This window comes from Xiphophorus hellerii, chromosome 23, assembly GCF_003331165.1.
Source record: "Xiphophorus hellerii strain 12219 chromosome 23, Xiphophorus_hellerii-4.1, whole genome shotgun sequence".
Classification (NCBI taxonomy): Eukaryota; Metazoa; Chordata; class Actinopteri; order Cyprinodontiformes; family Poeciliidae; genus Xiphophorus; species Xiphophorus hellerii.
Genome location: NC_045694.1, coordinates 17,834,272 through 17,861,441, shown reverse-complemented (window position 1 = coordinate 17,861,441; position 27,170 = coordinate 17,834,272). Strand labels below are relative to the sequence as shown.

At 37.6% G+C, this 27,170-nt stretch overlaps 3 protein-coding genes across 8 annotated transcripts; 2 read left to right on the top strand and 1 right to left on the bottom strand.

The window, feature by feature from the left end:
* Positions 1–3,067: 3,067 nt before the first annotated feature.
* On the bottom strand, positions 3,068–6,193 carry LOC116714088 (arylsulfatase I-like). The gene is given in 4 exon segments (XM_032554397.1): positions 3,068–4,021; positions 4,023–4,472; positions 4,474–4,489; positions 5,715–6,193. Coding segments are annotated over 4 exon segments (1,713 nt in total). The 5' UTR covers positions 6,029–6,193; the 3' UTR covers positions 3,068–3,088.
* Positions 6,194–13,405: 7,212 nt separating this feature from the next.
* On the top strand, positions 13,406–18,870 carry LOC116714839 (protein PXR1-like). 2 transcript variants are annotated; one of them, XM_032555593.1, is made up of 8 exons: positions 13,406–13,652; positions 15,601–15,653; positions 15,748–15,823; positions 15,944–16,008; positions 16,092–16,254; positions 16,800–18,042; positions 18,122–18,207; positions 18,323–18,870. In XM_032555593.1, the coding sequence occupies exons 2-6, from the start codon at positions 15,645–15,647 to the stop codon at positions 17,783–17,785; spliced, it is 1,299 nt and encodes a 432-aa protein (XP_032411484.1). In that variant the 5' UTR covers positions 13,406–13,652; positions 15,601–15,644; the 3' UTR covers positions 17,786–18,042; positions 18,122–18,207; positions 18,323–18,870. The 2 variants fall into 2 exon arrangements, with proteins under 2 accessions (XP_032411484.1, XP_032411483.1); XM_032555592.1 differs by having other exon boundaries at positions 13,406–13,679.
* Positions 18,871–19,384: 514 nt separating this feature from the next.
* tmco6 (transmembrane and coiled-coil domains 6) lies at positions 19,385–25,471 on the top strand. 5 transcript variants are annotated; one of them, XM_032554182.1, is made up of 13 exons: positions 19,385–19,596; positions 20,533–20,633; positions 20,712–20,824; positions 20,911–21,094; positions 21,194–21,298; positions 22,147–22,238; positions 22,347–22,463; positions 22,571–22,688; positions 22,991–23,171; positions 24,377–24,471; positions 24,562–24,729; positions 24,827–24,898; positions 25,040–25,471. In XM_032554182.1, exons 1-13 carry the CDS (start codon positions 19,506–19,508, stop codon positions 25,127–25,129), a joined length of 1,527 nt encoding a protein of 508 aa, XP_032410073.1. In that variant the 5' UTR covers positions 19,385–19,505; the 3' UTR covers positions 25,130–25,471. The 5 variants fall into 5 exon arrangements, with proteins under 5 accessions (XP_032410073.1, XP_032410074.1, XP_032410077.1 ...); XM_032554183.1 differs by having other exon boundaries at positions 19,386–19,596; positions 22,574–22,688; XM_032554186.1 differs by having other exon boundaries at positions 19,386–19,596; positions 22,574–22,688; positions 24,827–24,951; positions 25,040–25,092.
* The last annotated feature ends 1,699 nt before the right edge of the window (positions 25,472–27,170 follow it).

The window sequence follows — 27,170 nt, the reverse complement described above, 5'->3', positions numbered from 1 at the left end:
GAAACTAAGAGTTTTCACAAGGGTTTTCCTCGGAGTGTAGACATCTAGAGTGTACCGGCCTGCATCGTCCTCTTCCACATCAGTGATCTTCATCGTCCCCGTGTTGATGACAAATTCTGTCCTTGTTCTATATTCCTGTTGTATTTCTACCTTCCCTTTCTTCACAGTAAACACCAGGTTTTTATCCTTGAAAAGCACCAGCATGTAGCCAGTGGCGTTGTTCATCAGTTTGATGTACACAGTTCCTCCAGGAACAGGACTGCAGGGGGCTATGATCTGGGTGGCATCACATTTTGTCTTAGAAACTGTGGCTAGAGCTGAAAAAATACACAGATAAAGACAAAAATGACTTATTCCCAAAGTTAATTTGTTAGTGTGATAATGATCTTACCATAAGTTCCTCCAACTAACATCAGAAGAAGACAAGTTTTTTCCATAGTGCTAGTTTATCAGAAATACAAAGAACTAGAGAAATCAAGATAAACACAGTAACACATTTGAGATGACCCGGTGCTTTTTACTTGTGCTAGACACTGACAGGTACCAACAAATATCCAGGAGCATTTTTATATTTCCAAAAAAGGAAGTAACTTAGTTTTCAATTCTGCTTGGCTTTAAGCTGTTGTTAGGAGATCTCTACTATGTATGAATCAAAACATAACGTGAACATGATTTCACAAAATGTTTCAGCCACTAAATGCCTAACCAACTAGGATTTTCATTTCATGCACATTTAATCCCAAAAAATAATGGAAGTGAGAATTACAGTCAATTCCGCCAGTATATGGAGATCAGTGGAAGTACTGTTAGAGGTTTGGGGTTAGTCTGCTGTGCGTCATTGCGTGTTGTGACTTCAATATAGGAAGCTGTAGCAAAAACATGGCCTGTTCAACATTTTCAGCCTTGTGGAGAATAAGCAGAAGCTTGGTCTCTCTGTGCAGGTAACATTCTGAATGTTTAACCTGAGCGATCAAACTTCTTGCAAATGTAACTATTTTGTAGTTAATTAAGTCAGATTATGCAGAAATATAATTTTATTTTACTCTCTCTCAAGTGTTTCCTTGTGACGCCTTGGCAATACCCCTGTGAAGCCCGAGTTCCTGGCTTTCTGGATTTCTTTCCTCGTGACGCCGTGGATTGTTACCCACTGGTTGCCCGAGTCCCTTCTTCGCCTCTGCAGATTAACCATAAACCGTTCCTGGATTCTCAGCTGGCAGTCGGTTCGCTCCTCGTTCCTCCTCACCTGATTACCTGTCCGCCCTCCACCGCAGCCTCTACACCTACCTCCCAAGATCTCACTCAGTCAAGACCTCACACTGGAACCCGGATCACTTCAAGGAAACCTACAAAGAGACCATACCCCCGAACCCACTCTACTACCCCCCTGGCGGAAGTTATTCTTCATTTCAAGTAAGACCAGTCTAATTTTTCCTAAAGTTCCACTTTCTGACAACCTCAAACTCATCATCTTTCTCACTTCTCTTCAGAGTACAGATGACCCTGGTTTCCATCCACAAGGACAAGAATCACACAATCTCACTCTTTCATCATTGTTAAAATAAACTTTATTCATCTGATTATCTGTTCTCCTGGTCTGTATGTGGGTAAAGAAACTAGGACCCATCATGACATGTATTGTGTAACATAAAAACAACTGGTTAAAATTTAATATTACCTCAAAAATAGTACTTTTTTGTATACCTCAAAAAAGTATAAGCTGTAAATGAGAAGACAAGTATCTTAACTGAATCAGAAGAGTTTTCACTTCTGATTCAGTTAAGAAGTGATAGTTTCTAATTCCCTGAATTAGAAACTTATAAGCTTATCAGCTCGCAGCTAGTTGAGGTTCAGGAAAATTGAATAAGTGGTTAAATATTTTTAAAAAGATATAAAAAGCAAATTGCTACAACAAAACTCCTCAAAGTCATCGTTAGCCACTATGTTTGTTGCTCTTTTTGGAGAAAAAAAAAAGAAAAGAATAATCAACCATTTTTGAAGTGGAATAAGGTTTTAATATTAAATACTCAAAATGAAATGAAAGATTTCCTGCCAATGTCTAAGCTAATTAAAACAATTGTTTTATCAAATGAGAATGTAATGTTTCTGATTACATAGAGAACCTGCCTCCATCGGGAATATCCACATTATATGATTGTCATTTAGGCACAATATGGACAAAGAGGTGTTCAGGTTGTTTTAAAAACAATAACTGCCACTATGTGGAGATTGTAGCAGAACTCTCTTACATATAATAAAAATCATATTGCACATAGCTCCTTCTTGACATTTTGGCTCACTGAAACACTGACTTGAAGCTGGGGAATGTAAATTTTACTTTAAAAAAAGTTTTTCACATTTGTTAAAGCTGTAAAGCTGTCGTATGTTGTATGAGACAAATAATATGTGAAAAAAAATCAAGCTCCTCTACCTTCTCCCAAAGCTTCCAGTGCTAATTGCAGAAATACACCTCTCAATCAGAAACAACCAATCACAGCCAGGAAGAGAGTCTTAGCACTGGCAATCATGCTTGTGTATGTGCTGCTCACAGTCTCCCCCTTCCTCTCTGCTATGTGACAGCTCCCTCCCCATCAGCAGAGCATGAAACAAATGCTCATGCCCTTAGCATGGCCACTGCTGATGCCATTAGCACATTAAGCAGCGCATACACAAGGTTGACTGACAGCACTAAGATGCTTCTCCTTGCTTTGATTGGTTGTTTCTGAATAAGAGTGGAAATAATAGCACTAGGAGGAGGTGGAAGAGCTTGTTTCTTTCATGGCTTATCTCTCATACTGTCAGCACCTGGTGACAATTTTAATAAATATGCATTAAACATTTTTTTATAAAAGTTTCATACCTCAGTTTTAAGTCTTAGTCTCTTACGATTAAGTGCATATTGTAGGTTTATGTTTAAACCCAAATGTATATAACTGGATCAGAGGATTTGGTCCACTGCAGCAGTATCTTCTCTCTTATTGTGAATCCGCATTTAAAATGTCTTGATCTTGACCTACTTTATTATACTTTATTAGACATCATCCTTGATGATTTCCGTTATATTTTCAGTTTTTACTTCAGTTTTTTTCTTCTATATTTTGTTAGACATCATCCTTGTGTTGAGTCTTCTAAAAATTGACCTGATTTTGAACATCTTAAACTTTCTTTTCCATTCCATGTTTTCCTTCTTGTAAACAGTATCCCAGTTCTCCTCCTCTTCATCTCCCATCCAGGGACCCCAGGCTCCACCATTTAGTTGGGGGTCTGCCTGTGGGTCCTCTGAGGGATACCTTACGGGTACTGCCGTCCTGTTGTAGTACACCAGTCTGGCTAAGAGCTCCTTCACAACATCTGGCCTCTGTTCAGACAGGTCAAAACGTTCATAGGGATCTCCGGAAACGTTAAAGAGCCACACAGATTTGCGAGGTTTAATGTGTCTCTCCAGGTTCCAATATTCCCTAGGAAAACCTGGAAGAATAGGAGGTGGGATCCAATCTCCATAACCAGGGTCTCCGGTCAGAAGTTTCCAGTCTCCTGCTCGTATGGAGGCCTGAATTGCGGTATTCCAAATCCCAAATCCTTTCTGCAGGGATCCATTGCGTGCATAGTTGTACAAAGGGTCGATATTGTGGAGTATCTCAAATCTGGGTGACTCTTTTCCTTCACTGATGGCCTCCCAGACATTGTACCCATCAACCCCCTCAGTCAGGGACTCATTGCCACCTGCCAACCCGACCAATGTGGGATACCAATCAGTAATGTGTACAAGTGCTTTACTAACCCTCCTTTTCTTCCTCAAGAGAGGGCTATGGACAAACCCTAAACCTCGGACACCACCCTCCCAGTAAGTACCTTTACGTCCTCGAAGTGGCCAATTGCTGCCCCCAGACAAAGGCTGGCCACCATTATCAGTGGAGAAAATTAGGACGCTGTTTTGATAGTATCCATACTTGCGGAGAGCATACGTTATGTTGCGAACAGCTTCATCTACAATGGAGACCATTGCGGCGTACTTCCTACGTGCAACGTTCTCCAAGTTCCTTATATGGGTGGATGTATTCCTGAGGACACTGCAGAGGTGTGTGAACAGCTTGAAAGGACAGGAAGATGAAGAGTGGCTTGGACAGAGGATCATGGGCCGCTAGGATCTTGCGAACTCTCTGAGTGTACAGATGTGTGGAGTATTTACCCCTGTGTCTCCAGGCAACCAACTCGCCCTCATGGAGATCAAAACCACAAAGCCTGGGGCCATCACAGGACTCATATGTGTAGTAGTTCATGCTGCCCGTCAGAGAGCCCAAATATGTGTCAAAGCCTCGTCTCGTGGGCAAGCACTCCTTCTTGTAGAAGCCCAGGTGCCACTTGCCAACCATGTGGGTTGAGTAGCCGAGCTGCTGAAGTCTCTGAGGGAGGGTGACCTGGTTGAAGGGCAGGCAGTTGGGTTGGCGTGGACGGATGATGGAGTGCTGAAGGCCAGGTATGAATTTGGTACCTGTAGAGATAGACAATAAGAAGGCAATCAGAAAAGAAGAAGTTTGTTATCAATGTGAAGGAGATCCAAAACACTGTAAAATGATAGTGACAGACAGGAGATAGAAAATAGAGTTCAGAGTTCCCAGATTCCAACCTCGACCATTTTATGTTGATACATCAAGATGAAATAAGTAACAAAGTTCAGGCCAAGTTCTTAGGGAGAGAGTTATAAGAACTGGCAGCTCACATACATAAGGTGTAAGAAATACACTGTGCACATTTTGCTTTCCTGTAGGTGCAGCAGATGCTTTGTTTGTGCCACAGCAATCAAAAACAAAAAAAAATTAACTCGTTTTTGGCATAGTTTTTTTTAATGGACTGAAAGAGGTAAATACATTATGCTCCATATTCTCATGAAATTGATAATGATATTCTGATAGGTTTAACAGTAGGTCAGAAATGGTACAGAAGCTACTTTGTGTATTGTGTGTTGCTCTGTCACTTCACAAAGCTACTGGACTTTATCTTTTCACTTCAAGAAAACATGAAAATGTTCCTGCTTTTCCTTGGGTTTGTTTTTTTTTTTGCATTTTAAACCAATGTAATCTGTTTACAATGCTAAACAACTGACAAAATCTTTAAGGTGCAGTGTTAAATCTACACTAAAACAATGAGGCAAACTATTTATCTGCCTGTAAAAATCATAATGGAAACAGATCAGAGCTGATAAACTGACATAATCATTGCTTCCCTTGGCAGAGAAAGACCATATAAAGAGCTCCAAGAAATGTTAAATTTAGTGGTATATTACAAACACAGCTGCTATTTTAGCATTTTAAGAAAAGAAGACTTAATAATTTTTTTTTTGTTGAAAGATTCATCAACTAGTGCACAGATATTAATAATTTATAGTTATGAGGAAATCTCTTTGCTCAGTGGACATTTGTGGAAACCATGACAGTACATCAACTACATCACTGAGCTGCACTTGACAAGAATTGAGGTTATCCTTGTCTTCAATAAAAACTGCTTTTACTCTTATAGAAAAACTTGCAATTGCAAATCTATGCATTCTATTTGAAACACACATTCATACATTTTAATATCAATTTGAACCATTTTATTTTTTAGAATGACATTTGAAAGTAAATAGAAACATCTGACAGATGTTTACATATAAAATAAATATCTCTGTTTGTTTCAGATGAATAAAAATTAGAGAACTAATAGATAAAACACTCTACCTGCCGGTGATGAGTTGACTTCGGGACGGTGTACAGATGGGCTGAACATAATAATTCTCCAGCTTCACACCATCTGCAGCCAGTTTATCCAGTACAGGTGTCCTAATGTCAGAGCTGTGATAGCCAATGTCGTTGAAGCCCTGGTCATCTGTCATGATAAAGATTATATGAGGAGGTTGCTGGACAGGAGACCTGTCATTGAAAGTTTGGTCAGGCTCGTTTTCCACCTGATTGGGGCTCATCAGATCCCAGCTCATGTAGCCAAGGCTCAGCAGGCTCATCACTGAGAAACCAGTCAGGGTTGTTGTTGCCATGGTTTAAATCAATGAAGCTTGCCGATATTTTGTATGTCGTCAGTAAATCATTTTTGCTGTAAGAAAATATCCTCTCAATAGATGCTGCAATCGTCTCTTGTTACACTTGAGTTGGGGCTGAGCAATTCATAACCTTCCTAAAGCCAAAAATACACCTTCATCCTCGCTGACTCTCCAAACTGTGCCAGCCTAAATGAAAGCATTTCACTTTTCCTAGAGGACTAATCAACCCCGCCCATTTGCCTGGCTGGCCCACTGAGAAAACATGAGGCCCCCTGCCTCAAAAAAATCACACAAGCCACATAGAGGTATTGCTGCTGTATCCAGGTGTTCATTCAGACTTTACATCAAGTTATACACAATTAAGCAATGTAGATATTTCAACATTTTGCTCTGTTTCATGTAAAAACTGTTTTTATTGCCTTTAGAATTTGAGCATTTAAACATTTTCTTCCACCTATGCTCCTTCAAGGTCATGTTAAAAAAATCCAGTCCAATCTCCACAAATTGCATTAGAAATGTTTCCCTCTTGGGTGTATTCGTGTCAGACAGAGAATCTACAGAAAAAGACCTCCACTCACAAAATACCTGCTGGGGGAAAGTTGGTTCTCCGGGTGGCTGTTGGGCCCCAAAGCCACAATCCCGAACACTGTTCCCCACTTTGCTCCACAGCAGTCACAAACACGTTCCTACTATTCCTGCTGTTTTATGGGGGTGGCAGACCTGAGCAGAGAGACAGAGCAGACTCCCTGGCCTCTGATAACATCTCTGAGCAGGCGTAAAAGAAGCACTTTACAAATCACCTCGAGGGTCCACAGAGCGCAGCGGGACTGCAGAGCTTCAGCTGCAGCTCATGAGTGGAGTTATTGCTCCACAACATCTCCTCTGTGAAGCCCTTTACAGTGCTGCAGATTGATTTTGACTGGGAAGGAGGGAATTTGTTCTAGTAACACTTTTTAGGTTTTATACTCTTTTTATTGTGTTCATTTTGATATGTCTCACACACTACACTTTGAGAGACGAATCTATTCTATTTTAATGTGTTCTTGAATTTCTAATACATTTGTTATGAGACATTTGACACAAAGCAAATAAACAGAAAAAAACAAAGGAAGCAAGACATTTCTGGACAGGTTTTAGGTTCTGCATGAAATGAGACAGTGGTCAAACCCAGAAAGGAACTGAGGAAAATCATTACTCACAACTAGCAGCTGTCAAACTGACAGCAGGTCCTGTCAAACTAGCTGAAATAAGGAATAAACAAAACTAGAAAAAACATTAGAATATGAAAATAATAGCAAACATGAATGCACACATTGCTTACATTGCTTTAAATACAGAAAACATAGAAGTAAATTTATATGGTTTATATGTAAATCCAACACTTTGAAGAATTAGTGTTGGATTTATTGTAACTACACTTTGCAATTTGGACATTACATTAGTAAACATTTCACAGCTGCTTTTATTTATCTTTGTTTAACTATTTCTGCTAAGATCAAAGCTTTAAAAATAAGTTTTTAGAGGTACTCATATAGCCAATTAATTTCTACTGAGATAAAACATCCTGTATCTCATACAAACTAAAGCAAAAGGAAGCACATCCTGTTGACATTGCTTCAAACTTTCTACCTTTATGTAGGTTCAGCAGTGACTATGTTTGAACTATGATAGGAAAGCTCTGAGTATTTGAAGTGAATTAAAGACTGTCATTGCAGTTGAATGTGAAAGTTAAAAGGTAATTAATACTGAAGCAATTGTTAAAATAAACATTATGGTATTGTTTTCTAACATTTGCCTTCAAAAGCTTGAGCAAAACAAATTTTTGTAGCGTTTGATGGATGCAGGCTTATGGTCACATTTAAATTTAAGCTTCATACGATCCTCGTATGAGCCTAAAAAAGTGAATATAGTCTTTAGCTTGACATCTGTTACACTGTGAGACGTTTATGGCCCATTTTATCTTACCACTGTTGTTATTTTACAAAGATATTAAAAATGTAGCTGATGTGAAAAGGCTTATTTCTCAGAGTGCACAAGGTATTGGCTAATAGGTAATATAAAGATAAATGAAATACACTAAAATGCATTGAAAGTTTAAAGCGTTTTTGGAAAACCTTAACCTCAAATATCCTGGCATGTAGCATGATACAGAGCCTCATATCTTAAGTTCAATGCATATTTAAAATTTGCATAAGACCTGTATTTTTCCACATTTCTGTTTTGATATGTTCTAATACATATACTTTCTAAAACCTTTCTAGCACCTCAGGGTTACTGAACTGATACATTGCTTATGCCCACATAATGATTGATCTGTTGAAGATAGCATTTGGCAAACACACTGGAAGGTAAAACATCATCCCCTGCAAATGTTGATATTAGGACCTGTGGGTATGGAGGTTGTTTGGAAACCAGAGGAGGTATGGGCCCGTGTCCCAAAGAGAGCACAGCTGCGGTTGGACATGTTTTTTAGCATTTGCGGCGGCATCTTTGGTGTGGAGAGTCCAAGTCAAACCTGAAAAGAGAAAAGCAAAATCATAGTTGTGCACTTTAAGTTTTATACCATTATGTTTACTTATGCATTTTTTTTTCTAGACTGAGACACTCTGATCACAGTTGCAAAAATCAAGGTAAAAACACAGTATTTGCATTTCATGTCAAACTGTCATGGTTCTAATATAACCCATCTTTGCAGTAGTTTCTGTGTTAAGCAGAAAGCAGCCACACATCAATCTGACATACTCCACAAAAAATTTTTTAGAAACATAATCTGTGATTACTACAAGATACATGTAGTGCTTCGGTCTGTATATCATTCATAAATTGGTAAATGACTTGTGCTTGTATAACTATTTATCAAGTCCATAGGACTCCAAAGAGCTTTACAAGCATTCACACACACACACATTCACACACTTATCGTTGTACATATATGGAAGTGCTTCTTGTTTTGGAAGATGTGACTCAAACATGTGCATTTGTGTCAAAAAGGTTTGTTCCAAAATTTCCTATCTATTTTTCATTCCTTCTAGATTTTCATTTCCTTTTTCTTTACCTAAAAATATGATGACCTGAAAATATGATGTGGAAAGTTTTGAAGTAAGAAATGATCTCTCAGTCTTTAGCAGCTGTATCTGTTTTTGGTATGTTAGCAATAACATCACTCAGCTCTAACACCACAAAAGCAAAAATACTGACCTCAAGCATGTACTCACTCACATTCACTATTTTCTTGTCCTGTTCCACATTAACATATCTCCAAAATAGCCTTAGGATACTAAGAACTCCAGCATTTACCAAGAATGTTGTAATAAAAGTATTTTTAGAAAAAAGCAACCTTATTCTAACACCTTCTGGGAGACTGAAAAAACAAATGCTAAATATATAAATGTTCGTTTTTGTTTTTTTGTCATTTATTTCAATAAATATTTGTTTGTCTGATGCAAGACTAAAATGTGGGAAGTGACAGATATTCTTGAAAACCTCAGTCGTATACGTATGGAAACGGCGTGACTCAGAGGAAGTCAGTGACCATGCCAGTTGCTCTCATTGATGTCACTAATGAGACAAAGTTAGATTAAACTGACTGATTTTTCACTTTTGATCCATTACATGTCAGTGTTTTTAAAATTAGTTAGTCTGATATAAAGCATATTAGTTCACATGTAAAGATACTTACTGCAAGCAATGTCTTTTCAAGTAGCTAGAGAATGGAGAATGTTAGTAAAATTGAGTAGGTAAATATACATTTTGCTCTAAACAGCTTTGACTGGTTTAGAGTCAAAATGTAAAAGATATGTTTCACATTAAAGGTGAAGAAAGCTCCTTTTTCCAAGTTTAGTTCAAAACCTTCCTCTAAAGACTCAAATGAACTTAGGCGTACTTTATAAAGTCAACATGTTTCTAATATAATCTTTATATCTGCCTGCAGCTCCTGCTGCTGCTCTGTGTTAGTCTTCACCAGATGTTAGTTTTGGCAAAAGGAATCATTAGTGTTACTGAATACGGCTGCTCCCCCACACTGTGAACACTAACCCCTTTCTAATCTAGAAGGCCCTGCCCGTAAGCCTGGACATTACTCCCCCTCTCTACTAATCTGAGTGAGTCTGGGTGGAAGTGCTTCTTTTTAATTTTTATTTCTCAGCATAGAATCAAAAGCTTTCCCTCATTTCTGTTCGACTTGCTTGTCTGCATGTTATGTACAATGTCGAGTCTTGTTCCAATTGTTGGCAGTTATTTCTTCTTTTTGTCAAGCCTACTACAAAAAAATCTAATGAAAAATGTACTTTGTTTTTCAAAATTGTGCCTAAGAAAGATAGCACTTTGTTGTAAATACCACTGCAAGAGGTGTGAGCTCCTAGGTTGCGGCCCAAACAAGGAATCACCGTGCACATGGCGCCGCCTCTCAACTCAACATCAAGTCCCTCCAAGCAGGTGAGACTGCATGTTTTGGAGCAGAGGAAATCAGGTGATACCAGACCTGCAGCAAAGACAGAGGAATAGAGGTTGGAGTACCCTCTACTGTATGAAGGGCACAGTTCTCCCATTGAATGGGGTGAGAAACCAGCAAACCTGAGGCATCGTAGAGACATTTCCCCCTGACCCAAGTTCCAGCTCAAGGAAACCTTGTTAAGAATTTCACTTACCAGTCACTATATCTTGAAAACTCATTAAACCGTCCAATCAATAGTAATGATGGATGCTGTGTACAAAGGGCAAACAGACTCACTGACTCCACGCCTCTGTAAATTTGCAATGTGGCAAAATGACAAAGCGCAGTCATGAAAAAAACTGAAAAAAATAGAAAAATGAGAAAAATGCAAATTTCTTAAAAACCTCTGACAAGATCAGATGGAAACTGGGCACAGTGAACTAGATGTTGGACTTTCTGGCAAGTACTAATTGTCTCTGTAGTTGAGAATAGTGTATCCTCCTAACATCTAGATAAAAATAATATAATGTATTCTTGGAGTTTAATTTGCAAAAAGCCTTGTAAAGTTTGTGTGGTTATGAGATAATAGTGTGTGATTTACTATATAAAGACATCCTTTAATGTCAGAAAATTAGCAGTTCAGAAACAAACATTCATGCTTATCTTTTAATCAGAGTTGAAAGATCATAAAGAGTTTACCCTTTCTAGGAATTTCAACATCCACTCATCAGCTGCTTCCAGGTTGGAGCCCAGTGGTGATCCTCTCTCAGATCCAGACCTGGAGCACTCCATGCATATGTTTAACTTGGCTCTCATGGAGTTGAAGCAGCACCTGGCCAGCGAGGCGAGCGGCAACACTTCATTACAACCTTCTTTCCAGTCATCTGGAATTAAATACTACAAGGATCCCACAGTGAAATCAGACGGTGCATGAGTTTGTGTGCTTTTTGTCCACTGGTTCTGTTATGAAATGATCTAAGTGTTCACACATCTGTGCAAGTGTTTTATTTAAATCTGTTTTGTAAATTTACTCAGGTGGCAGGAATGGCAGGCTGCGGTAAGCAGATTTCACTGGTGGAAGTATCAGGTAATTACCTGCAAAGAGACCGCAGATGAGCGATGCTAAACACCCGGAATGCAGATTTATTTCCTGGGCTAACCTGCATAAATGTATCTGTTATTTTGTGGCCTCTTGCTGTTAAAGCAAAGGGAAATCTTCAACTTCTTTTTTGTTGTTTCTGCTTCACTAGACTTACTACCTGTTTTGCATCAGTGCTTGAATAAAATTGAGCTATAAAAATGTGACACAGCAAATTGTATAAATTGTTGTTCCTCAGTCTATCCTTTTGACACTGAAAATACGAACCAATTCAGCCATCTTGTCTGGCTGAGCTGAGTATAATTGTATGTGTTAGTGAGGTTTAAAAAAAAAAAAGGATTGTGGAAGGTGTTGAAATCAAACTTGGTGAGACCCACTGAGCACTGACATTGAATTTGGAATCCAGTCTGTTTGCCTTTCCTCCTTTTCTGATGAATGGGGCTCTTTCAGTTTGCAGCTCACAACCATCTCTCCCAGCCTGGCATGTCCTCTGCCCAGCTGGCTTTATTTTCTCCCCAAACTAATCAGAGAAATAAGGGTCACATGTTTATCCAAACACACCTGAGAGAGAGGAGACCAGATTTTCTCAGCAGCTCTCTGATTGGATTGTTTGACTGGGTGGTTTGTTGATTGTCTGGCTCAGGAGTAGGAGATTTTTTTTTTTATTTCTTTTTAGCAAGAGCAAAAAAGGTGAGCAAACTGCCACAAAGCTGAAAATGTACCTAAAGGATAACAAGAGTAAGCTTATTTTTTAGCTTGTGGGGTGATATTGTAATCTGTTCTTGAACAAACTCATGCATGCACTTCACTTTTTTTTTTAAACTAAGATTTGAAAACTACTCTAGGTGGCATTAATCAGTCTGTGGACTTGACCCCAGTCCCTCAGTCTCCCCTAAGAGCTTGACATTAGCTTCAAGATGTTTTTATTGTTGATTTTGCAACGTACTCTCTTCTGAAAAGTAAGTAATGGGTTCTGAAAAGTAAAATCTTATTTTTTTTTTCCTAATGGCTAGCTAATTGGATGTGGCAACAAACTCCTCTGACTTCAAATGTTGATCCAATTCTTTTCTAAAGTCCGGTACACCTTTTTGAAATTCTTTTGCCTTGTGTTTGTTCTCTTTCAGAAAGATCAATTTTTATGTTTACAATTTTCCAGGATCAAAGTACCAATGTTTTTTTAACCAAAGTTGATGATTTTTTTCAGCCAAGAGAGAAAGCTGATGGAACCCAGACCAGAAGTCAAAAGCGTTCTGAGATAATAAAGGTTTAGGGTTTGACCAAGCCGGAGATACTCCTTCTCCAGCTCCGTGATTTGGATGTTTTGTGGTGGTACTCTAGATTTTCCTCTATTGAATTTCTCACTCTGTCCCAAACTTTCGTTCAGACTTAAGAGCATCACTCCATTGTCTATACCCAGCTATTCTTGCAGAATTGTGGAGAGGCTGGGAAACTACGTTTTGAGCAGTCCTTGGCCAAAAGGCAGGATACACCCTGGAGAGGAACAAAGGCCAACACCAAAACACACAGATAGCAGGCACAGACTAAATTGCAGTGTTCTGGTGCTTCCTAAACACGGACTGAAGATTGTTTAAAATTTATTCAAAAATAATAACTTGTGTTAGAAAAAACTTGTGTTAGAATTATCTGAATTATTCAGATAATTCAGTTTTTATCTGAATTTAAAATAAATTTAAAATCACATTAATTCAGATCTAAACTTAAAGGAATTTGGTTTCCTTCAAAAATGTGGTTGAATAATCCGTGAAATAATGAAAACTAAAAGGAGGAAACGCCAACACTATGAACTACATCTCCCATGATGCACTGTAGCGGTTAAGGGAAATACGTCCTGTATCAGAGTTCAACATGCGGGTTTCACTTTAAACGAGTCCGTGTACCATGTGGCTAGTTTTAACGACAAAATCCTCGTTTCTGTAGCTTTCTGTCTGTCTGTCTGTTGTTTGTCCGTTTTCGCTTTGATCATGTCTGTGAACGCATCACAACTGGAGCTGAACCAGCTCATCTACCGCCATTTGAAGGAGCATGGTTTCCTTTCAGCTGCAGAGGAGCTTCAGAGGCACAGCCCACAGGTCAACACAGTGCTCACAGACATAATGGTACATAGATTAGTAACGTTAGTTAGTGCAAAAAAAAAAATGCGCCAAACTCCGCAAAATGCTGCGAACTTATGAAACGCTAATCAGAAGATGATTCGTGAGTGTGTTTTATCATTAGGTGCTTTGCAGTGACAAAACTTGTGCTGGTTCAAATTTAGCCCTCCGATATTTCAGAACAAATAGTTACTTGGATTTTTTAAAAAATGCTTTCTTGCATTAGCAGTTATTGTAATAATGTCTTACCAGTTCACACAAGCTGTATATTATCAGTTGCGTAAATGTAGCCTATAGGGTGTTCTGCAATGATATCCGGGATATTCTGTTCAAAGAAAATGTACTGGGATTTGCATGAACTCTAGTTGGGATGATGGGAACTTGATGGTGCTTGTTATCGGTCAGCGGCGTCCTCGGATTGGGATTTAGAGAATTTAGGAGTTATTATCACTCTGCCAAAGAGTGAAATAACTTAACATCCCCATCAACTCCAAGAGCCAGTGTTTTCTGGCAGCTTTAACATGAAATTGTATAGTTTTTATTAATTGTGTCCTTTTAGTAGCTTTTTCCTGTTGAGGTCAGCAGATTTAATTTTTAAGATTCTTAAGTGTACGGGATCTACTGCAGCTTCTTACTGTGGAAAGTAGGAAAATGATCACTTCTGAAGATGAAAACCATGAACCTGTAAATTTAGCACATTCAAAATGAAAAGCTTTTTAAAAGAATGTTTCTCGCTAAACAGGTTGATCCCAAAACGCGTTTTTTTTTTTTTTTTACTTTTGTATTAAGGACCTAAATCTATTTGTTATTCAGGTGCAATGGAATATGAAGTTGCTTAAAAGAAATAAGATGAATTACAGCGAGTTGAAAGTCGTTCTTAAAACTAATTCTCATGAAAACTTCAGTTCAATTTTTAAAGGTCCCTTTTGTCCAATATTTTTCTTCTGATAAAAGTGTACTTACAGTTGTGTAAGAGATGGGAGCAAAGAAAATCCTTCATATAATCTTGTTTAAATCAGATCTGTACTGGGTACATGTTTGGGCGGCCTCTTACTAATGTTAAATAGCTGTGTGCATTTACAGTGAAGTTATTGGCATATGGTGCCTGACCCTAATTTTTAGTACCCTAGGAAAATATATTTGTATATTTGAAAATGTATTTGTTGTTTGAAATGGCATTATCACACACTAAAATAATAACGCTGCAGTTATGAGGAGTCTTTTACCATCATTATCATCTTCCTCATTAAGGAAACGTTGTGGTCTTGTTCAGCTCTTTTGTTCAGAATTTATAATTCATGATTACTCTGACCACTTGACGTTGAAAATCTGAGATGAGTGGCTATTTTTCTATTTCCTGACTTTCAGCCACATGCCTCGCTTGAATGAAATGTTATTTTCTCTTTCTCATGTTGAGGAATATTCATTCATTACCCAGAAAGAATGGAAATTATAAATTATTTGCCAGACAATCTGATGAACTTAAAAAGCAAAAAAAAAAAAAAAAAACTTAACAAATGTGCCAATGAATGTTCTCTAAATTAGGTAAAGCTCATACCAAAACTGAGAACAGTGTCATTTAAAAGACCATAATTGAAATATTTTGACACAGTGTCATGATTTGGTTCTGTCATGAGCAATAAGATTTAAAAAAAACATTTCTTGGTTATTTGAGATCTTCTAGTATTGGTTTTGATTTTTAATCTATTAAATACAGTAAAGCCAATTTGAAAGATTAATTTAGTCAAAATGGAGATGCAGTTGAGCCTGGGGGGGTTAGAACATTATATATTACATATAATTAATGAATTAAGAAAACATCAGAGTACTGCAAGAACTGTTTTATTGAAATAATACCAAGTTTGAAATACAGTCTGTTCAACTGTATTGAATTTGATGTTTTAACTTTGTTTTTTATTTCCTACAGGTGGAGTCAAAACCATCAGTCTCTTTATTAGACATCTACAAATCATGGTTAAAGTGAGCCTTTTTTATCAAATAAACAGAACGATTATCTCTGGGGATTTTTCCTGCTCTGACTATGAACTCAAACTGTTGTTTTTACTCCTGATAGGAATCCCAAAAAAGAAAAGGTGTCCAAAATCAGAAAAATGCTCGAAATCAGGAAAACAAAAGTACTCCCTCTAAAGGTGCAGCTTTTATTTTTCTCTTACTGGCATTCATATTTTGGAAATTAATGTGGCTAGTATTAATACGATTAGTAAGTATCAGATCCTTTTTAACATATTTTGTCTGCTTGTCATATTAAGCCAAGACTGCCTCAACAAGGAAGAAGACGGATAAACCAGCTAAAATCCCAGCTTCACCAAAGAAGGTAAACCTTTCATCTCCTTCTGTGTCGCCTCTTCAATATTTTCAATCATTTTTTTTCTGTTTTCTTTCTCTCGTTTTTTTAAGTCCGTTCCAGCGAAAAGAAAAAGAAGTGACGAAAAGCCAAGCCGAAGTGTTAAAGCAAAGAAATCTAAGCCTAACACAATGGAGAAAGCTTCTGGTGACGAATCAGACTCCGACAGCAGTCTGGATATAGAGAAGTGGAAGAAATTACTCAACCAGTTGACAGGTGGGAGAGTGTTTGTGAAGTTTAGTACGTTTTGGCAATGTGAATATGTTTGCTGTGCAAAAGTATTCCTACTTGTTGAAATGTTTTGCATTTTGTCTTGTCACATCCACAAACTTCATTTTAATTAAGTTGTGAAATGGGAGGAGTAAAACTTTTTACAAGTAAAGACTATGAAAAGTGTGGCATGCATTTATGTTCAGCCTCTCTGAGTCAATACATTGTAGAAATATAACTTGCGGTGATTACAACTGTAGATTTTATTTGGGTGTGCTACTACCAGCTTTGAGCATCTGGATATGAGTTTATCAGTGTCTTTTCTGCACAATAACTCGACTTCGGTCAGATTGGATGAAGAGCATAGGTGTGGACTTTGCCTGAGCCATTTGAAGACAGGAATGTGTGCGTGTGAATCTTAATCTTGTCATAAAATGTCAAAAAGTATATTAAAGTTTGTGGTTGTAACACCACAAAATCTGAAAAGTAAATGCAGCTCCCGCTGGCGTTTGAATCATTCAGCCAAATTTCTGTTTGCTGTGTCTCTGCAGAGGTCGACGTTGCCAAGATGGAAACCATCAACGCTCTGGCCTCTGAATCGCAACCCAAGAAAAAGAGAGGCAGAAAGCCGCAAGCCAAACCTCTGTCCGAAGCTGACGCTCCTGTCCAGCAAAATGGTGAGACAATTGGACAGAATGAACAGGGCATAGAGAAAGTTGGGACACAAACGCCGACAAAGAAGAATGCAGCAAAAAGGAGCAAGAAAGAAAATCCAGCACCTGTGTCCTCCCCGAGCAAGCAGAGTCCGAATAAAAGAGTAAAAAGTGTAGAGGACAAGCAGGCTTCATCCGAACTCCCTGAGAAATTTGAAAAACAAACAGAATTACAAGAAATGTTGGTCCCTGTGAATGCAAAAGATGCAATGGCACAAGAAACCAAAAAAAAGAAGAAGAAAAAGAAAGAAAAGGAGGACAAGATAGAGGGGAGTGCAAATGAGACAAATAGTGATGGAAAAGACAGCAAAGAAAAAAGGAGTGAAATCACTGAGCAGGAGGATGCTGGTAAGACAGAAGGAGCAAAGAGAACGACTAAAGAAGGAAAGATGGAAGAGAGAGGCAGTGACGATGACAACATTTCTGAGTTAAGCTTACAGAAAAAGAAAGCGAAAAAGAAGGAAAAAGACAAATCCAGCAGCGAGGAAGGTTTAGCTCAAATAGACAAAGAGAAGAAAATGATGGTTGTTGGTGAAGAAAATTTGAAACAACCAGATAAAATAATAAAACCTGGTAAACCACAGAAAAAAGAAAATAACAATATGGAGGGTAATTTAGAATATGTGAGTGTGGGGGAGGAAGGAAGTGGTGTGCAAAACATTGAAGAAATAGAGAATTCTAAGGAAATGGTAACAAAAGAGAAAACCAGTAGTGAGGAATATTCGGCTGAAATGCATAAAAAGAAAGCAAAGAAAAAGAAAGACAAAAGCGTTATGGAGGAAAATTTAGAGCATGGAAGCTATGGCAGTAGAAGAAAATGTTGAAGACGAATACAATTCAGAGCAAATGGGTGGGAAAAAGAAATCAAAGAAGAAGAAAAGAGAGCCTCTTGGCTGCAAAGAATTCCCAGAGGAAGTAGTTCAAGAAAAGAAAGCAAAAAAGAAGAATGAGAAGTCTGATGAAAATGATTTAGTTGAAGAAGAGAAACCAAAAGATGACGATGATCATACGAATAATAAATGTACATTAGAGACGGACGAGGGGAGTCTGGAAATCACAAGTCCTCTGAAAAAGAAGAAAAGTAAGTCATAAGCAGAATGTGACTATGGCAGTGTGCAGTTTTTCTGAGTTTGTTTACCTCAATCTTAATTTTCTTTCAGAGAAAAACAAATTAAAATCAGACGAGGCTCCAGAGGAAGCTGAAATTTCGACAACACAATCTAACTCAGCTGACGTCCACAAAAAGGTACAAAAAGCCCTCAAGATTAGCAGATTAATGAACTCTAAAATGGTCCATTTCTTTACTGTTCAATCGTACATGTACAGTAACTGTAACTAACTCTGATATTAAACTTCCACAGAAAAAGAAATCCAAGAGGACAGAGTCGTGAGAAGAATTGACTCCTTAACCCAGTAGAAGCTCTTAATGAAGCTACGCATCATTTCTAACCAGAACTACATGGGTTAGAAAGTCAGCATAAAAAAACATGTAAATAAAATGGACATTTTAATTTTTGTACTATTTGTACTTTTTTTAATTATTTTTAGGCACTGTATCACGTAAAGGTGTGTATTTACAACATGTCATGTTTTGTATCTGATATTAAATTTCTGATCTCAGAGTTAACTTCATATGTTGGTTCAAGGACTGCAATTGAAAAAAATGTGTCCCTGTACATTTTTACTCATCTGTTGATATTTATTCACTCCTCTGCCACTAGGATTTTGTGGCCAAGAAAACATCTCTCAATTATTTTTTTTTTTACCATCTTTGTGTTCATAAAAAAATTACTGTTTAGTGTTTAAGGTGTTTTTAAAAACTTTGTCAAAAAAGATTATTTTGTTGCAAGTTTTGGTGTACATTGCATATAAATGTTTTAATGCAAAATAAACATTATAGTTTTGTATTAGACTGTACTCTTCCTTCTGGTGTCCCATGTAGAGCATGCACATAGTAAATTGTTTTAACATTTAATTGCTACAGTATATGTGAAAATTATCCTGTATTTGGTTCTGGTATGTCAAGAATATTGTATAAATTTGTGACTCTGCCTGTTTCTCTGCCAAAGGCCCTGGCAACTATCGGGGTGCATAGCATCATGAACCCTGAAATACTACAGCATTCATAAATATCCAATGAACCATGAAAATATTTCACCTGGTTTTTAGCCACATAATGATCATACTTTCTCAAATCAAATATTCCCCTTGTGCATTAAAAGATTACTTTTATACAATAAAAATTACTTTTTTGCATAAGATTGGTCTGTTACCTTTTTTTTTTTTATTTGCCATTCGTGTCAACAAACCCACTTGTAGCTGTAGCAACTTGAAAAGAAAAGAAAAAATTCAAGCGTTGCATTATGTGCGTCCGCTAGGCGGCGACGTAGCCGGTAAAGGGAGGTGAAGCGACAGCAGCAAGCAAGAGTCCCGGATGTCATGACTGCCATGGTTACAGTTCCTGGTTACGCCGACACTGAACTGAGCATCTGACGGAAAGTTTGTTTGTAGTTTTATGCTAAATAGTTTTTTGCTGCCTGTGAAATGTGGAGATTAAATAAAGTTCGCCATAAAGCTGGTGGGCATGCTAACAACCTGGAGGAGCTCAGGACGAAGAGGAGAGAAAAAGAAAGAGGTAACACTTAGTGGGTAACTCAGCTGTCAGTGGGTGTATGGAGAACTCAGTATACCCAAACTTATTTAGTTTGATTTAAAAAGGAAAACCACTACACCTAACAAACTGATCGTCAGCAGGTTTAGCCACCTTTTTAATGGAGATGTTTGGAGAGTTTGCTGATCTCAGGAGGCTATGAGATGCCAGGAAGGAAAGCTATCAGTAGCATTAAAGATAACTCGTGTTGCTCGTCATGATTATGTCATTAACACAAATGCGTTTCTACAGTTCTTCATATAAAAACAACACCACTTTAACTTCTCTTTTCTGTGTTTGTTTCCATGCATCTTCATTCTTGTGTAGCTCATTGTTTTGTTTTTTATTGACTACTGTTGCTATCTTCAGTAAAGCCATGTGCTTCCTTCTTGTGTGGCACCTAATAACTAAAGATTGATTGACCTGAGGAGGGTTTGAACCAATTTTCAAACGAGTCCATAATTCCACAGTGGGAAAAATTGCTTACAAGTAGCAACATCTGAACAGTTGCTAATCTTGCCACTTGAAGTAAATAACATCCCACCAATATCAAAGCAATGTTGAGAAATTACAAAAAGCTCAATTTCAGGCTCTATACGGCTTCGTTATCTCTCGCACCTTGCAATAATCGAAGGTACCATGATGCTGTGAAAGATAAATATTGTCACAAACTTGCCCCTACACTGGACAAAAATCCTTAACACAGCAGCAAACATACAAGATAAGTGCTGAACAGAAATTAATGAAGGTGTTGCAGTGGCTTAGTTAAAGTCCAAACATGAGCTTCATTAAAAATGTTGTGAAGCTAGCTTTTGTTATAATTGATGTAAAATGCAGTAAGCATCTGAAAACTGATGGGCTACTTCCAAATGACTTGAGTTTCAAAGCATTGTTGGGGTCTTATTGTCCTTTCTGCTTCAGCCCTGAGGCAAGCCCGCAGAGACAGACAACTTGTGAGCAAAAGGCTCCTTCTTAATGAAGATGAAGAACAGGACACCATGGAGGTTACACCTGGGGAACAGGTAAGTTTCATTAGATCTGATTGATTATTTCCCCCTAGTTTGACAATATGAGGATATACTGATTTTCTTCCTCTCCAGGATGTGGTCACCTTGTTCCAAAAACTTCACCATGGCGGCACAGAAAAAGAGGCCTTCTTAAGACCCTTGAGTAAAGCTCTGCGTAACCCATCAGCTCAACTCACCTTCATTAAGTATGGTTTTTACATCCATCACCATAAAAAGTGAGTTCAGTCAACTTAACCTCTGATGAACTGTGTGTGTGGATGTGTCCCATCAGGCTGGAGAACAGCATGCACCTGCTGGTCGGCCTCCTCACCGGCTCTGACGCTCGCTGCCGTCTGCAGGCTCTTCGCTGTCTTCATGAGCTCTCTCACTCCACCCACACCAGCGTTGCGTCCGCCTGTCTGCCCGCTACCCCCTATCTGCTCACATACCTGTCAGGCCAGAGCACCAAGTTCACAGTGGGTCTTCACCCATCTCACATGTTCATTATTAGTAGCATCATGTTATTAAAGAGACAGTTTTTAGCTTAGAGTTTGTGCACGTTTCTATCTGCACAGGAGCTGTGTCTGTACACACTGGGGAATATATGCCCGGACAGCGAGACGGTAAAAGAGAGGCTTCTGGCCCAGGGAATCATCCCAGCACTGGCCGGCTGTATACAGGTAAGCTAAAAGTTGTGATGGAAAAGTAACTGTATCTGGAGTAATTTCTGTTTATATGTTTTTGCAAAATCTTTAAGAGCATCTAACCACATTTGGAAAAAAAAAAATAACAAGATGAAAAATTCTATCTGCGTTTGAACAAGAAATGACCTGCAAAACATCTCAAAAGGGCTTTACAATACATAATTTTGAAATTGGTAGTTATTGCTTTGTATCAATAATTATTCCATTGTTATTTTTGTTAGATTTTCGATCAGTGAGATAATTAGAAAGTTTGGAAAAGTCTGGAACTTGCTTTTATCATTTAACTTTCCAAGTCTGGATAAGCGAGGCAAAAATTACTTTTCTTTAAAATTTGCTTAAAGAAGAAAATTCTCTTTGGGTTTATATACTGAGTTACATCCATTATTTTTTCTTTACATATAGTTTTTTCTGTAAATTATCTTTCATTCATTTTTTTCTTAATTGTGTGACTTGCAAATTAATTTTAAAATAACAATATATTTTTCTCTAATGAAGAAGAAAATAGATTTTCAAAACCTAATAATAATACATAATAATAATGAGTTTTTGGGGGGTTTTTTAACAGAGTTAAAGTGTAAAGAATTGCAGTGTGAGCTTTAAAGAATAAGCATCTACAGTTTGGTAATTTAGTCTAGAGTAGACAAATAGAAGTGTTATATATTTTAATGTTGCCATAAATAAACCAGTTTTCTTTAAGAAACTGATGAATCACGCTCTTTCAAATTTAATAGAGAAATGTTTTAATATTTAAAGGTCTGTAAAATCTCTGAAATTTGAATTTGAATGTGTAATTAAAAAAAATCTGTTTTTATTTGGCATTTCAGAACCACAGACATAACCTGGCAGTGGTGGAAGCTGCAGGCTTCGCCCTCTTTCAGCTTCTGCAGAGCAAAGATGCAGCGCAGAAAGTTATCCCGTCAGTACGCTCAGGGCATCAGTTTCCTCTTGGAAAATTACATGTTCTGAACAACATTACCCTTTAACACATCTGTAAGTTCTGAGTAACTTTACTGTGTGCTTGCAGGACAGTGCTGGCCTCCAGCTTACCTTCACATCTGCTATCAGTTCTGACTCCTGATCCTGATTTTGGTCTGGCTCCAGCTATAGAGTGTGCATGGTGTCTGCACTCCCTCACATCCAGGTGAAAGCTTTGATATTCAGACACTGTTTTTTTTTTTTTCATCTTTGCACATTTCTTCTTACTTGTGGTAATATTTGTTTTCTATCTTTTCTCAAACTTGCATTTAGCAGCTCTGAGGATCACAGAGAGCTGTTGGCGCAAGGGGCCTTGAGGCAGTGTGGTTCCTTGTTGGTGTCACTAGGTGGTGCTGTGGCTGATGGAAACACTGACCAAGGCGTGGAGCTGGTGTGTAAATTCTTACTTTTAGGCTTTTATGCTTATTGTCACTTTATACTGGTTTCTTTTAATGTTAAATTTTACCTTTAGTCCCATTGTACTGTGCATTTTTTTAATAATTGAAACTTTTCTCAAGGCAAACTGGACATCACTGTTAGTTTAATTGAAAACGTGCATCATATTCTTTCTTGCATGTCAGTTAAAAAACAGATTTAAAGTAGCCTTTTGTGATTTAATAATTTGTGATTATTTTGTTTATGTGTATTCAAGTTTGTGCCATTATAACGATGAGTCAAAAATATCCTTTGTAGCTTGTGTGTCCCCTGCTGAGGTGCGTTGGAAACCTCTTGTCGTCCTGCCCTGCAGAAACTGTCCACTCTCAGCTGGGTGGTGTTGATCTGGTGGCGCCGCTGTGTGAACTTGTTGTTGCCCTTATTCACACTCTGCCGGCCCTCGCCAGAGAGACAGCCTGGGTCCTCAACAACCTCACAGGTGAGAGCCGCATCACATCTCAATCACTGTGACTACAAGTTAAGTTTTTGTAACTGGTTAGGTTTTGAGCAGGAACAAATTGTCCTTAACGAAATGTCTTCTACTAATTTCTATGTTCACCTGAGGTTAATATCACAGTATAACTACAGCAGACTTTAGATGTTGGCTAGAGGAGATCAGTGAATAAACAGCTTCACTAAGACAAAGTAACACAGCAGACAGGTCGAAGATAAAGTTGTGGAGAACTTTAAAGCATGGGTTGGACTATTTTACTTTTTTAAGCTTTTAACATCTCTGGGAGCATTGTTTAATTAATCTTCTTCAAAAATGGAAGGCGAATGCCCCGACTGTGATCCTATCAAGACATGGTCATCATCATAAAATGACAAGCCTGACAGGGAGAAGATTAGAGATGCAGTCAGATGTGTAAAGAAGCTGCCCAGCTCTACAGATCATGTAGGAGAGTCTGTTGATATGACAACTATTAATTGTGCCTTTACGAGAGTATGAAAAGAAGAAATCTGTTGTTTAAAAAGCCACAGAAAGTTCAGTATTCAGTTTGACAGAAAAAGTAACACTAACCCCTTGTATCATCCTTAATGTACCATTCCCAATGTAGAAACATGAGGGTGTCGACATCATGCGGTGAGGAAATTTTCATCACAAGGGACAGGAGTCATGGTCGGGGTCCACCGAAGTCCTTAAAATTGATTAAATATATTATTTGCAATATAGCTTACTAAGCTTTGCACAAAATCAACCTGTTGCAATGGAATTATTTTACACAAAATTAATTATTCTTATCATGTATGCCACACTTCACAGATTTTTAATTGTAAAAAAAATTAAATGCATCTATCATGATGTTGTTTTCTTAGTTATTTAGTTAAAATCCATATAAAATATATTGGAGCTTGTAGTTGTAATGTGACAATGTGTACTTTAGCAAGAACAGTAGACTCAGCAAAAAAAGCTATATTTCCTAAGACATAAGCAGCCGGAAATACCCAAGCGGTGGATTGTTATTGTGAAAGAGAAGAAATGTGTCCTATTATCCTTTACACATCTGAATGTATTTAATCACTTGCAATGTTGCTAACAGTTTAGCAAGGCATTTCTATAAATGTTTGGAATAATTCAGAAGCATTAAATCCTGTAATTGTTGGTCAGTTTTAATCTGTGTTTTTCTCGCCTCTCTGTTCCAGCCCACTCCACAGAATCTTGTTCTGCTCTCTTAACTTTAAACTTGGTGCCGAGACTGTTGGAGCTTCTTCCTTTTTCTCAAGGCATTAATACTATGGTCAGCAAAAACTAAAGCCTACAGCTGGTACTTATTGTGCCTTCTCCTTTATGTCTAACACATAACAGACATTGTGTGTGTTACATTTAGGTTCTAAGGGTTTTAGCAAACGTTGCCCACAAGAAAAAGGAGTTCTGCATCCAGCTGGCGGAGCTTGGACTGCTGTCTGCCCTCACTGCTACTCTAAAAATGGCCGACCAAGACATAGTGACTCTGAGTCTGGAGGTCCTGTTCATGATGATCGTTAGCTCTCCGCAGGTATGCAGGGCCTCATAAAATGCTAAAACTATTCACTTTAGCTAAGCTGCTTATAACAGTGTTTGCCTTTGTTAAATAAGCCTGTTATTACCTCCAGATAGCAGAGCAGTTTGTCAGCCAAGGTGGACTTTCAGTTTTAGAAGCCATTCAGTACAACAGCGATGGAGAGGTGAGGCGAAGGGCAACATACCTCCTGGAGCAGCACATACTCAGGGAAAAATAGTATGAAATAACCTTCATTTACTTTGACTTGCTTATATTTGTTGACTTTAGGGGCTACATCATAACAATATAAGCTTTTGTGTTGTAGATGGAAAACGTTACTGGTTCCTCCGGACCCAATCCCAGGACAACTAAAAGAAAGGGAAAGACTTTAAGGATGTTGAGTAATTTGTCTTAACAGTTGTATTGTTTTATATTCTGCAACCTCTATAATGTTATCAAATGGACTACACTTACTTTTTAAGTGTAGATTTTTAAATATTTTTTTTCTCTAAATAATGAATTGTACACATTTACTTTTTTGTTCTGCACAATTAGTCAAATCCATGAAGATTTGACAAAATCTAATACGGCAGTTTATAAAATTAGCTTTTTCTACAACGGGTTTCTATGCTGGTACAGTAATATTCAGTGTAATGTGTCTACATCCCCAGTTAGCAATGTACTAGTCAATACATTTTTATGTAATAAAAATGTTAATTTATTTAAGTAAATTGTAATAAAAGTGAAACTAAACTTATTCTATTGATTTATTGCTCCCAAACTGATATGTTTCTATAATTTATATCTGTTCGTTTTTGAAAACTGTGACTTACAGCTTATAAAAACCCCAAATACATTTTCTCAGAATATTACACAAAACCAACTATTTTTAATATCAAACTGTTTTGTAATGGTTATATTGCTGTCTTCATGCTCATGGAGGAAAATGGCTGCTTGGACACTGTGAGCAGTCATTGACTCCCTTCATCAGGCAGTCAAGCCACAAAAGTGCATTATTAAAGAAGCTTGGAAAATTGAGTAGAAGGTAAAAGTGTGGTAGAGAGAGGTGGGCAGACAACTGGGCTATAAAGAGCTTTGAGGGGTTTAATAAGCAAAGAATTTTGAGGGAAATTCACACGGTGTGTACGACACAATTCAGATCTTTAAGCCCCACCACACAAATGTCCAAGACGTCAGATACAACTGCATTATTCCTTCTGTTGTTCCACTCCGGATTACAAAATGACATGAGCTGAAATTTCTGGAAAGCATTTAAATTATCTTCCATTTTGAGTGATTTGTGTAAGGGGAAACTGCAAAAACTGTGGTTTAAGCACATCATTAAGGACTTTTAAATTAGTTTCATGTGCATATCGATCTTTAATCTGACTGCATTTGTATCTCATTTTGTAAAACCTTTGGTGTCAGCAAAATAAAAAACGACATTTTCACACACACAAAAAAAAACAAATGATTACATAGAGCAATAGTTTTCTCATGGGTAATGTCTGCCTTTAGTTTCAGAGTTTTAATCTGTTAGCTGCTTAGAGGAAAATACGCCATAATTTCACTATTCCTGTTTTTATTCACAAGAGTTCCTTCTTGCAGTTTCACATTACTAATTCACACAAAAAAAACGTTGTGTTAGTATCTGCATTGCTCTGTTCTATAAGATAGTTTCCAATATTTTCCAGTAGCAGAAACCATAAACTATGTCAAATACATGTAACCTCTTTTTTCACTTGTCTGACAGTTAGAAAAACTTGAATTATTTATATTTTCTAAATACCAGAAGAATGAGTAAGAATAAGAAAACTGTATAAAGGCAATTTCTACATAAATCTGTAGGGCCTTGTAATTTAGTGTAGTGTGCATCAGATACCTAATTTCAGAGCAATAAACCATGTACAATGTAGCCATGTTTTCTTGGAGTGCTCAAAAACATTGACTTCACACATGAATTATCTACAAACTTAATTTGGGCTCAACTATAGTCTATAATAATACCTTTGGGGGTTTTCCTCAAGTTTTTTTTTGCCACCTAAGGTAGTGAGCCATGATATACATATTAAAAATGACCAAAGTTTACTGGATAAAAGCCTTAACAAGCTATGGCATAGTCAGGATATGTTACTTTTTTTCAGCAGGTAGACTTAGAGTTAGTAATTTATTTGTTAGAGTAACTTGTGTTTTCCCTTTCATTCTTTCTTAATTTTATTTTTGCAATAGTTTCTTTCTCTCCATTCCAGCAAGCACAAAATGTTTTTTCTTAAGTAAAAAGAAAATATTTGTGGGTTTTTTTTTTTTCCTTTTGGTGTACAGTATGTTTTTCTTCACAGCTAAAACAAATCCACTGCAACTATCTGCCTGACAGATTAGTTGCAGGTGTAAAATTAATATTTTAGTCACAAAATTAAGATACCATAGATTATCTGGCAGTCACCAGATAATCCATG